General features: G+C 43.4%; 1 protein-coding gene across 5 annotated transcripts in view; it reads right to left on the reverse strand.

Moving 5' to 3' along the window:
* LOC125463525 (testis-expressed protein 2) overlaps nt 1-13,528 on the reverse strand; it is a 238,930-nt gene that overhangs the window by 3,858 nt on the left and 221,544 nt on the right. For all 5 annotated transcript variants that reach the window (XM_059653617.1, XM_059653618.1, XM_059653616.1 and 2 more), the window contains 2 exons: nt 1,374-1,583; nt 913-1,033 (listed from right to left, as the gene is read on the reverse strand). In XM_059653617.1, the coding sequence (XP_059509600.1) occupies nt 913-1,033; nt 1,374-1,583 (331 nt within the window). The remainder of the gene's footprint in view (nt 1-912; nt 1,034-1,373; nt 1,584-13,528) is intronic.

Raw genomic sequence — 13,528 nt, forward strand, 5'->3', positions numbered from 1 at the left:
CAAAGTGTACAGCTGGAGGAACACAGCAAGGCCAGGCAGCATCAGAGGAGCAGGAAAGTTGGTGTTTTGGATTGGGATCCTTCTTCAGACCACTTCTTCAAGGTGGGCATCCTTGGAAGAGGCTTTGCAGTGGGCTTATACCTCATGCAGAGATAGCAAGAACTGCAGATGCTGGAGTCAGTGATAATAAAGTGTGGAGCTGCAGGAACACAGCAGGTCAGGCAGCAGAGGAGCAGGAAAGTTGACGTTTCGGATCAGGACTTTTCTTCAGACAACTTTAAGGTAGGCAAACATTATAACCCCACTGCAAAGCCTTTTCCAAGGATACCACCTTGAACAAGTTGTCTGAAGAAGGGTCCCATCCCGAAATGTCAACTTTCTGCTTCTCTGATGTTGCCAGGCCTGCTGTGTTTCTCCAATTCCACACTTTATTATCAGCTACAAAGCTGTTCTTCATGGAGTAAAGAGCAATTTGAGGGGAGATTTGATTGATGCGTACACGATAATGAGTGTGTTTGGGTAAAGTAGCCAAAGAAAATCTGTTCCCACAAGTTGACAGGACAGGAACCAAGGGAAATAAATATATTATTTGGGCAAGAGATGCCAAGGGGTGCAGAATATGAGCAAGAACTTTTTGTTTTAAAGAAATGAGTGATAATGACTTGGAAGTTCCTGCCTTCTGAGGTTGGTGGATGGATACTTGAAGGAAATACATTTGCAGGCTACAGAGATAAGAACAGGGGATTGAGACCAACTGACTGGCTCTGAAGGGCTGGCATGGGCTCAGTGAAACAAATAGCTTCATTCGCTGTCATTTTTAATTCCATAACTGGGGAGAATACAGGATAGAAAATGAATGGTCAGAAACATGGATTGACAGCAAAATTCAGATAAGCTCAATTAGTTTCTTACCTGGAACTCCTGTTCCAGTTTCTTTTCAATCCAGTCAGTTACATGTGCAATAGTGACTTCACGCTCGCCCAATTTGGGACGAGCTTTTAACTCTAAGTGTGGTGGCGTACGGAAACCATACCTTGAACAAGAATGATAGATCACATTAGTCAACTTAAAAGGCTTTTAAGCAAAATAACAAATGCGCTAATGCTTCAAGGAGAAACTTAAAAGTCCAGAGAAGAACAAAAAGCAATGGGACACAACCATACAACTGAGAAATTTAAAACTTCCGGTGTTACCAGGTGCTAACCACCAGCCTTTGTTTTATTACCAATTTAGGTATCCTATCACTTTAAAATTGAATAAAATACATTACTCCTGAGTTAATGTAATACTAGATGGCTGCTCATAAAATTGCTGTTAATACTTCACAGAACCAGGGGGCAATTCCAGTGAAATTTGTAACTGCTTGCCCTTACCATATTCTGTCAGTAGGTGGTGGTGGAATGTTCACAGCCAATGTTCCTTTGCACTCCTGAACCTCTACTGTTAACAGTAATGGTGTATTTGAAACCTCTTCAATTTTCTTCTTAATAAATTCTGTTTCTGTGGCTTTCTGGAAATACTTTGACTTTGTAATTTTATCCACAAGTCTCATTATCTTGCTTGGTCGATGTCCTCCCATATATCTGCACATGTGGGAAATAGTTAATATTTGTCACTGAATATTCTAAATATTTACATTTTGTTTAATTCCACAGTATCAGACATTTCTGGGCAAATGGTTTCCCCATGCATTGAATATTCATATCAACTTCAAAATATTTTTGAAATTCATTCTCCATCAGGATTACAGATACTGCTGGCTTGTAGAGTATAAAAAGCAAAGCACACCAAGGGTTGGGATTGTGCTTCTTGCAAAATGTTGATGCTCGTACACTCTTAAATCATGAATAACCTCAAGATGTACACTGATACATCCTTAATGGCTGTTTTAAAGCTATCAAAATAGAATTAAATCTATATCTTGCATTTCCATCACAAATAAATGCAAAATGTGTTGATTGTGTGGAGTGAAAATGGCAAACAACCCTGGCAGTGTGATTTTTTAAAGCAGATAATTATATAGTAATTGTTTAATTGATAATTACAGACATCTTTATTGAGAGGAAAAATGGTGCTATGATCCACGGTGGAATGAATCATATTACAGGAAAGAACATAACTTGAACATCTTAGAGTCCTAGAGTCCCTACAGTGTGGAAACAAGCCATTTGGCCCAACAAGTCCCTCTGAAGAGCATCCCATCCAGACCCATCTCCTACCCCTGCATTTCCCAGTCTAACCCACCTAACCGAAACATCCCTGGTCACTATAAGCAATCCACCTACCCTGCATATCTTTGGACTGTGGGAGGAAACCCACACAGACATTGGGAGAATGTGCAAACTCCACATAGACGGTGGAATCGAACCTGGGTCCCTGGTGCTGTGAGGCAGCAGTGCTAATCACTAAGCCACCATGTTGCCCATACAGCACCAAAACAGATTCTTCAGTGCATCTTGCCCATGCCACCAAGAAGTCCTAAATTAATATAGTAGCATTTGCCAGCATTTGGACCATATCCTTCTGAGCCCCTCCTATTTATGTACACGCCCAGATGCCTTTTAGTACAGAGTTGAGACATCTTTTTGCAGCTGTACAAGACCATATTTGCAATACTGCATGCAGTTCTCATTATCTACTGTAGGAAAGATATTATTAAACCAGAGAAAGTGAAGAAAAGATTTACTAAGATGCTACCTAGACTGGATGCTTTGAGTTCTAAGGAGAGGCTGGATAGGCTGGGATTTTTTCTTTCCCTGGAGTACAAGAGACGGAGGGGTGACTTTAATAGAATCTACAAAATCATGAGAGGCATAGATAAGTTGGATATGCCAACAGCTAATCCCCATGGTAGGGGAGTCTAAAACTAGTGGCCATTGGTTTAAGATGAGAGGGTAAAGATAAAAAAGGGTCCGGGGGGCAGTTTTTTCATCCAGATGGTGGTGAGTGGAATGGGCTGCCAGAGGACAATATTGTCATTCAAGAAACATATGGACAGATACATTGATGGGATGAAGGAATATGGACCAAATGCAGGCAAGTGGCACTAAATTACTTGTGAAAACTGGGCAGTGTGTTGAGCCAAGACCTGTCTGCATGCCTTAAAACTCTGTCTCTCTAAATATTGTAATTGTACCAGCCTAGTTTGGGATTTGCCTGCCCTGGGAAAAAGATCTTGGCCATTCAACCTATCCATGCCCCTCTTGATTTTATAAATTGCAAAAATTCACCTCTCAGCCTCTGACAGTCCAGAGAAAATAGCCCCACTCTATTTAGCCTCTCACTACAGCACAAATCCTTCAATCCTGGCAGCATCCTTGTAAATCTCTTCTGCACCCTTTCAAGTTTAACAACATCTGGGAGACCAGATTTGAATACAGTATTCCAAAAGTGGCCGAATCAATGTCCTGCATAGCTGCATAATGACCTCCTAACTGCTTTACTCAACGCACTGACCAATACAGTCTTAAACAATGAGGCAACATTGGTTAATCACCAGTCCTCTGGAAACTCGCCTGTGGCCAAAGAGGATACAATGATGTCTGTCAATGGTTTAGCAATTTGTTCCCTTGCCTCCCTCAATATTCTGGGACAGATACCATCAGGATCCAGGGACTTACCTACCTTAATACTTTTTAAAGACATACAAAACCTCTTCCTTTTTAATAACAACTTGGCTTAGAAATTTGGCACTCCATTCCCTAAGATCATTCTCCACCAATGCGTCCTCTTTGGCGAATACTAACACAAAGTATTCATTCAGGACCTTACCTATCTCTTCTAGTTCCACATAGAGATTCCCTCCCTTGTCCTTAAGTCGGCAAACTCCTTCCCCAGATACTCTCTTGCTTTTTATGTATGTATTAAAAAGCCTTGGGACTCTCCTTAATCCTGTTTGCTAAGACTTTTTATGATCCCCTTTAGCCTTTCTAATTTGTTGTTTAAGTTCTATCTTACTTTCCTTATATACTTCAAGGGCTTGTCAGTGCCCACCTCCGAGGCATTACATATGCTTCCTTTTCCTTTCTGAGCAAAACCATAACGTCCCAGGTCATCCAAGGTTCTGTAATTTACTGCACCTATCTGTCATTCTAACAGAAACATGCCACTCCTGAACTCTTAACAATTGCTGTCTGAAATACTTCCACATGTCCTATGTGGATCTGACTGATTTATATATTGTCACGTGTACCAAAATACAGTGAAAAAAACTTTGTTTATGAGGGGAACATGCAGGTCACAGCAAGCAAAGGATGTACAGATCAAAAAGACCTAGAGGCATACAGGTTACATTGCAGATTACATTATTTCAAGCTACAGAACATTCATCAGTCTAATAACAGCCAGAAAGGAGCTGTTCCTGAATGTGCCTGTGCATGGGTTCAGGATTCTGCATCTTCTGCTTGACAGAAGTGGTAGGAAGAGGTCATTACCAGGGTGCGATGGGTCTTTGATGATGTTGGCTCCCTTTCCGCAGCAGCAAGCTGTATAAATGGAGTCACTGGATGGAAGGTTGGCTTCTGAGATGGTCTGGGCCATGCACACCACCTTCTAGAGTTTTTTTTATGGTCCTTGTCAGAGTAGTTGCCAACCGGGCCATTATGCACCCGGACGTATGTTTTCAATGGTGCATCTGTAGAAATTGGTGAGGGACCTTATGGACATGCTGATTTCCTAACTTGCCCCTCCAGTGATTGAAAATGCCCCCCAATGCATCTCTTGCGTTTCTCATACATCTGCCCTAACATCAATACCCCCCCAACAAAAAGACAGAATCCCCCTAGTCCTCACATATCACCCCACCAAACTCCGCACCCAATGTACCATTCTCCGCCACTTCAGCCACCTACAATCCGACACCACAACCAAAGATATATTTCCCTCCCCACCTTTATCTGTCTTTCGTACTCTGTCTCTGCAACTCTCTCATCTGCTCCACACTAATCCCATTACTCCCGGCACCTTTCCCTACAACTACAGGAAGTGCTGCACCTCCCCCCTCACATCCATTCAAGGCAAAAAACAAACCTTTGACATCAGACATGAGTTCACCTGCACACCCGCCAACTCGGTCAACTGCATCCGCCGTACCCGATGTGGCCTCCTTTACATCAGTGAGACCAAGCAGAGACTTGGAGAACATTTTGTACAGCATCTGCACTCTGTATGCGACAAACACCACCTCCTAGTCACAAAATATTTTAACTCCCCATCCCACTTCCTGGGTGACATGTCCATCCTGGGCCTCCTCCAGTGTCACAATGACGCCACCTGCAAACTGGAGGAACAGCACTTCACTTTCTGTCTCGAGAGATTACAGCCCAATGGCCTAAAAGTGAATTTTACCAGTTTCCAAATCTTCTCACCCCCAACCAAGCTTCCCTCTCATCCCCGCATCCCTGACCTGACACAACCTGTCCATCTTCTCTCCGACCTATCCACTCCATCCATCTCACTGACCAATCCCCACCAGTGACTACATGCACCCACCTACCTTCCACAGCCCCACCCCTCCTCTCTCTATTTCTGAGCTCCCTTTCCTTCTGCCCAACCCCAACCTTTCTGAAGAAGGATCCTGACCCAAAACTTCAGCTTTCCTGTTCCTCTGGTGCTTCTTGTCCTGCTGCATTCTTCCAGGTCCACATTTTGGTACCTTTTCAGCCAGGTGTTTGGCACTGGTAATAATCCTGAGACAACTACCTTTGAGGTCTTACATTTCAACTTTCTTCCAAGTCCTTCATGTGTACCAATGACAACTGCCTGTTCACCCTCCCCGTTCAGAATGTCCAGCAGACACTCGGAGACATCCAGAACTCAGCACCAGGCAGGCAACACACCATCCTGGACTCTCGTTTGCAGCCACAGAAACACCTATCTATTCTCCTGACGATTGAATCCCCTACAACTGTAGAATTTACATACCTATTTCTCCCTCTCCAGCAAAGCCAACCATGGTGCCACGAATTGGGCTGCTGCTGTTATCCCCTGAGAGGCCATTCCTCTCAAAAGTATCCAAAATGGTATATCTGTTTTGCAGGAAAACAGCCACAGGAGATTCCTGCACTGTCTGGTGGTCACCCATTCCTTTCCTGCTTATGGGGTCTGTGTCTACAATGTGACCACCTTTCTATATGTGCATTCCACAATACTCTCAGCCTCACCAAATCTCCAGTGTCCCAAGAGGCCGCTCCTAATCCGAAACTCTGGTTTCGAGGAGCAGCAGCTGGAGCTACTTCTTGCATACATGTAGGTCCTGGGCACTGGAAACGTACCTGGCTTTCCACATCGAGCAAGAGGAGCAAATTACGATTTGGAGCTCTCCTGCCATGTCCTACCCCCTTACCTTAATTAATCCTTACAATGTCAAATACTTTCAATACTGAATTTAAGCTTCTGATGCTCTCTGCTCCGATAACAATTTCTCAAAATGTACCTGCTAATCACCAACAGTTTCTAGAAGCTGTTTCGGCTCATCCTCCTTTACCTGCTGGAACTCTCACCTCTGACCTTCATCTCACGATGTTCTTGGTTATCGGAGGAAGGAGAGTTGAAAACACTACGGCTAAACGTTCTTTACCAGCAGGTTTTTCCATGATACCTTTAATAACCAGAGCAACTGCGAAGTCTGCTCTCTGAATGTAAAGTGATGTCTCAGCACCCTCCAACTGGATGGTCTTCCTCCTGCTTATCGCCAGGAATGGTCTTCCACTATATTCTTCACAATTCTGCTGACTTCGAAATCCACTCCCAAAATGCAAATCAGAAATCCAGGAAATAACACACCTGTGATCCTTATAACAGTATTAGGGAAATTATTGGAGAAGATTCTCAGGGATAGGATCTACATGGACTTATTAGCAATAGACAACATGGTTTTGTGTGGGGGAGGTCATGAACATGCAACTAGTAGAGTTGACAAGGGGGAGCCAGTCGACTTTTTGGACTTTCAGAAAGAGTTTGACAAAATCCCAAGGAAGAGATTGCTGTGAGGGATTAAACCACATGGGATTGTGGGAAGTATAATGAAATGGACAGAAAACTGGTTGGCAGAGAGGAAACAAAGAGTTGGAATTAATGGGTCCTTTTCAAATTGGCAGGCAGTAACTGGTGGGGTGCCACAGGAATCGGTGCTGGGACCCCAGCTATTCGCAAAATATTAATGATTTCATTGAGGGAACAAAATGTAACATCTAAAAGTTTGCAGATGATACCAAGTTGGGTGGAAGGGTGAATTGTGATGCGGATAGAGAGATCCTTCATCATGATCTGAACAGATTAGGTGAGGGGGAAAATCAATGGCAGATGTAGTATCATTTGGATAAATGTGAAGTTATTCACTCCTGAAGCAAAAACAAGGCAGCAGATTATTACCTGAATGATGATAAATTGGGAGAAGGGAGTATGCAGCAGGACCTGGGTGTCCTTGTGCACCAGTTACCGAAGGTAAGCATGCAGGTGCAACAGGTGGTAAAGAAGGCAAATGGTATGTTTGCCTTCTTTGACAGAGGTTTTGAGTACAGGAGCAGGGATGTGTTGCTGCAGTTATACAAAGCCTTGTTGAGGCCACACCTCCAATGTTATGTATAGCTTTGATCTCCTTTTCTGAGGAAGGATGCTCTTGCCCTCGAGGAAGTGGAGCGAAGGTTTACCAGGCTGATTCTGGGGTTGGTGGGACTGACGCATGAGAAGGGATTGACTAGGTTAGAATTGTTTTCTTTGGAGTTCAGACGAATGAGGGAGGATCTCATAGACACTTATAAAATTCTAACAGGACTAGACAGGGAAGAAGTTCCTGATAGTGGGTGTGTCCAGAAACAGGGGTCACAGTCTGAGAATTCGAGGTAGACCATTTAGGAAGGAGATGAAGAGATATTTCTTCAACCAAAACTTTGTGTGAAGCTAGAAGGTGATTGCTGAGCCTTTTGCTGAGATATTGGGAAGTGTTGTCGAACAAAGAGTCCTTGGGGTGCATGTTCATTGTTCCTTGATGGTGCAGTCACAGGAAGAATGGTGATCCTATGGAATTCATTATCACTGGAAGTAGTTGAAGCCAAAACATTAAATGTATTCAAGTGGCTAGAGATAGCACTTGGGGCTAATGGGATCAAAGATTATGGAGAGAAAACAGGATTACGCTATTGAGTTGGATGATCAGCCATGATCACGATGAATGGCAGAGCAGATTTAAAAGACTGAATGGCCTCCTCCTGCTCCTGTGCACCTCACTAACTTGATTGACTTTTTTTAAGTGTCGAAGATGATTGATGAGGGAAAAGCGGTTAATGTTGTTTATATGGACTTCGGTAAAGCCTTCAACAGGATTCATCATGGCAATTTGGTTCAAAAGGTGAAGTCACATGCTATCAGGGGTGAGCCGGCAAGATGGATACAGAACTGGCTTAGTCATTGGTGACATTGGAACGATGCTTCTCGGAGTGGAGCGTTGTGACTAGTGGTGTTTCACAGAGATCAGCGCTGGGACCTCTGTTGTTCGTGGTCTACATAAATGATTTGGAGGAAAATGTAGCTGGTCTAATTAGTAAGTCTGCAGATGATACAAAGATTGGGGAGTTGTGGATAGTGAGGAAGATTGTCAGCGAATACAGTAGGATACAGATCAGTTGGCGGCATAGACAGAAAAATGGCAGACGGTGTTTAATCTGGACAAATGTGAGGAGATGCATTTTGGAAGATCAAGTACAGGTGGAAATTATATAGGGAATGGCAGAACCCTTAGGAGTATTGATATGAAAATGGATCCGAGTGTGTGCAAGTCCAAAGATCACTGAAAGTGGCAGCGCAGGTAGATAAGGCAGTAAGAAAGGCCTGTGGCATGTTTGCCTCCATTGGAAGGGGCATTGACTATAAGGATAGACAAGCTATGCTGCAGCTTTATAGAACTTTATTTAGGCCACACTTGGAATATTGTGTACACCACGCTACTGGAAAGATGTGGATGCTTTAAGAGGGTACAGAAAAGGTTTACCAGGATATTGCCTAGTGTGGGAGATTTTAGCAATAGATTGAACAGATAGGGTTTGTTTGCATTGGAACGCAGGAGATTGAGGGGGTGACCTGATAGAAGTTTCTAAGATTGTGAATGGCATGGAAAGGATGGAAAGTACAAGTCTTTTTCCGAGGGTAGAGGGTTCAATTACTAGGGGACACAGGCACAAGGTGCAGGGTAACAAGTTTAAAAGAGATGGGACAGGCAAGTTTTTCCACATAGAGGGTGGAAAGTGCATGGAACCTCACTGCCAGAGGTGGTGGTGGAAGCAGACACAATCGCAGGATTCAAGAAACACTTGGACAAATGCATGAACAGGAAGGGAATAAAGGGATATGGTTCCTGTGAGTGAAATCAAGGTTTCGAATGAAAAGGTGAAATGTATTGTTCTTTGTTTGAAAGGCAAATGTACCAAATGCCTTCTTCATTACCCTGTCGACCTGTGACTGCACCATCAAGGAACAATGAACATGCACCCCAAGGACTCTTTGTTCGACAACACTTCCCAATATCTCAGCAAAAGGCTCAGCAATCACCTTCTAGCTTCACACAAAGTTTCAGGATACACCTGATCAGGTCCTGGGGATTAAACCACATAAAGTTAGATAAGACATCCAGCACAACCTCTTCTGTAATATGGACACATTTCAAGCTGTCACTATTTTTTATTCTATGCTGTCTAGCTTCCATGTCCTTCTCCACATTAAATACTGATGTGAAATGTTTAGTATTTCACCCATCTCCTGCAGTTCCACACAGACAGCCTTGTTGATCTTTACGGGGCCCTACTCTCTCCCCAGTTACTCTTTTGCCCTAAATGTATTTGTAGAATCTCTTTACTCCTGTTTGCCAAAGCTATTTCATGTCTCCTTTTCTGCCCTCCTGCTTTCCCTCAAGTATAAAAACCGAAAGAATTGCAGATGCTGTAAATCAGGAACTAAAACATTACTAAATGCAGATCTGGCAGTATCTGTAAAGAAACAAAATCAGAGTTAATGTTTCAGGTCTGGTGACCCTTCCTCAGAATGCTGGATGTTCTGAGGAAGGGGCACTGGACCCGAAACATTAACTGATTTTTTTTCTTCATAGATACTGCCAGACCCGCTGAGCTTTTCCAGCAACTTCTGTTTTTGTTCCCTCGAGTTTACTCTTATTGTCCTTATACTCCTCGAAGGATTCACTCAAACTCAGTTGTCCATACCCACCATATATCTCCTCCTTTTTCTTGACCACAGCCTCAATTTCTCCAGTTATCTAGCATTCCCTACACCTACCAGATTTATCCTTCACAATCATAGGAACATACTACCTCTGGACTCCTGTTATGTCATTTTTAAAGACCTCTCACTTTCCAGCTGCCCTTTACCTGCAAATAGCCTCTTCCAATCAACTTTTGGAAGTTCTTACCAAATGTCATCAAAACTGGCCTTACTCCAAGTTAAAACTTTAACTTTTAGATCAGGCCTATCCTTTTCCATAACGATTTTAATTCTGAAAGAATAATGATCACTAGCTCAAGTATTCCCCCATTGACATCCCATTCACTTGCCCTGCCTTATTTCCGAAGATGTCAAATTTTGCTCCTTCTCTAATAGGTTTATCCCAATAGTGAATGAGAAAATATTCTTCTACACACTTAAATTAGTGAACATCTTATTCAGAATTTGTCTACAATTTTTGGGATAGGCAGACAGAATACACTGCCCTAAAGTTACTTAACATCCAGGATTGCCAAAAAACCTTTCATTTGTAATTTATTGTAAATTCACCAATTCTTTCAGAGCAGGGCAGACCATATGGTATACTAGTAAGCCTAAATGTCTCCCAGCAGGGAGTGCAAACTGCAAGAGAGTGAAAGCCCAGAGCTGAGCTAAGTGTGGGAGGTTAGGCAAATGGGGGAGGGAAGCATTGCTGTGTCTTGTCCCGGCCATTTTTGCTTTGAGGTCAAGGTACTGCTGGTTTGATCTAAGAGTGGGTCTAAATGAATACCAGGATTTTTAAAGAGGGCAAACAGCAACAAGGTAATGGCAAAGTGAGACCTTTTTTGTCCCTAAGTCTGCTTGTTGTTAAAGGGGCAGAGATGGCAGTCAGTAGAGTGGTATACTCCTTCAGTCAGATGCGGGAGATCTAGGAGCAGTCAAATGTCCCTGGCAACTTTGTCTGCATGAAGCGTGTCTGGCTACGGGTCCTCTCAGACCACATAGATCAGTTGGAAGCAGTGAGGAACATACAGGAGGCAGAGCATCTGATAGATACTAGCTTCAGGGAGCATGTGATAGATACTAGCTTCAGGGAACATGTGATAGATACTAGCTTCAGGGAGCTGATCACAGTGCAGGCTCAGTCAACTTGATGGATGACTGCCAGGAGAGGTAGGAGTGTGTCCTTACCCCTCTCCAAAAGTTTTATTGTGTTGGATATGTTGAGAGTACTTAGCCTCTCTGGGGAAAATAGCAGCAGCAGCTAGTCTTTGGCAGCACAACTGGCTCTGCTGTAAAGCAAGGCACGGCAAAGTCCAAGTGAGCAATTGCGATAGTGGAGTCTCTAGTCGGAAGCACAGACAGACATTTCTGTGACCACGAGCAAGACTCCAGGATGGTGTGTTGCCTCCCTTGTGCCAGGATCAAGGATGTGATGGAGCAGTTGCAGAAAATTCTCAGAAGGGAGCATGAGCAACCCTAGGTCGTTGTACACATTGGTACCAACGACACAGGTAGAAAAAGGGATAAGGTCCAGTACAATGAACATAAGGAATTAGGCTGATGGTTAAAAAGCAGAACCTCAAAAGGTAGTAATCTCTGGATTATGCCTGGTGTCACATGCTAGTGAGAATAGGCATAGAAGGATAGGGCAGATGAATGGAGCAGGTGCAGGGCAGGGATTCAGATTTTTGGATCATTGGAATCGCTTCTGGGGCACAAGTGACCTATACAAGAGGGACGGGTTGCACCTGAACTGCAGTGGGACCAGTATCCTGGTGGGGAGATTTGCTAGAGCGAGTCGGGAGGGTTTAAACTAATCTGGCAGGGGTATGGGACTCTAAGCAGTAGAGAGACAAGAGAGGAGGTTGAGGCTGGTACAGAAGTTAAAGACAGCAAGTTAAATAGATAAGGCAGGCAAAAGCACATCCAGCAAGGAGGGAAAACTGAAGAATTAAACTGCATTTATTTCAGTACAAGGGGCCTAACATGTTGTAATACAAATGAACTCAGGGCATGGATGGGAACATGGGACTGGGATATCAGAGCTATAACAGAAACATGGCTGACAGAGGGACAGGACAGGCAAGTCAATATTTCAAAGCATAGATGCTATAGGAAGGATAGAGGGGAGGCAAGAGAGGAGTGGGAGTGGCTTTTTTTGGTTGGGGAAAACATTCCAGCAATACTTAGAGAGGATATTCCCGAGGGATTGTCCAATGAACCAAATGGGTGGAACTGACAAATAAGAATGGGGAGATCACTTTGTTGGGGATCTATAGTGCCATCCCATTAACCAGCAGGAAACTGAGGAGCAAATATGTAGGGCAATTACAGATAGCTGTAAGACTAACAGGGATGTCATGTTTTGGGATTTTAACTTTGCCAACATAGACTGGGACTGTCATAGTGTCAAGGGCTTGGATGGGGAGGAATTTAAGTGCGTTAAAGAACACTCTCTCCATCAATATGTAGATGGTTCTACTACAGAAGGGGCAAAAATTCATGTCCTCTTGGGAAATAAGGCAGGGCAAGTGACTAGTCGGAGAGGGGCTAGTGGGGGTGCACTTTGGGACCAGTGATCATACTTCTATTAGATTTAAAATAGGTAAGGAAAAAGGACTTGACCTAATCTAACAGTTAAAGTTTTATATTGGGACTTAGCCAATTTTGACGGTATTAGACAGGGATTTTCTTGTTACAACTGTATAAGACTTTGGTAAGGCCACAGTTTGCGTACTCCTTACAATTTGGGTCACCCTGATACAGGAAGGATGTTATTAAACTGGTAAGAGTACAAAATAGATTTACAAGCATGTTACTGAGACTAGAAGGCTTGCGTTATAAGGAAAGGGTGAACAGGCTGGGATATTTTTCCCTAGAGCATAGGGGGCTGAAGGTGACCTTATAAAATCATGAGTGGCATCCATAAGGTGAACAGTCAAGGTCTTTTCCTCACAGTAGGCGAATCCAAAACCAGAGGACACACATTTAAGTTGAGAGGGGAAAGATTTAAAAGGGACCCAAGGGGCAACCTTTTCACACAGAGGGTGGTGCATATATGGCATGAGCTGACAGAGGAAGTGGTAGAGGTTGGTACAATTACAACATTTAAAAAGCATCCGGATGTGTATTTGACTAGGAAGGGTTTAGACGGATTTGGGCTAAATCCTGGCAAATGAGACAAGGTCAAATTGGGATATCTGGTCGGAGGTGATGAGTTAAATTGATGGAACTGCTTCTGTGCTGTATGACTCTAGATTCTAGATTCTAAAACAGTAAAACTAATAACGCGATCAGCTGACTTCAGTCCAAAGAAATC

This window comes from Stegostoma tigrinum, chromosome 22 (assembly GCF_030684315.1).
Source record: "Stegostoma tigrinum isolate sSteTig4 chromosome 22, sSteTig4.hap1, whole genome shotgun sequence".
Taxonomy (NCBI): Eukaryota; Metazoa; Chordata; class Chondrichthyes; order Orectolobiformes; family Stegostomatidae; genus Stegostoma; species Stegostoma tigrinum.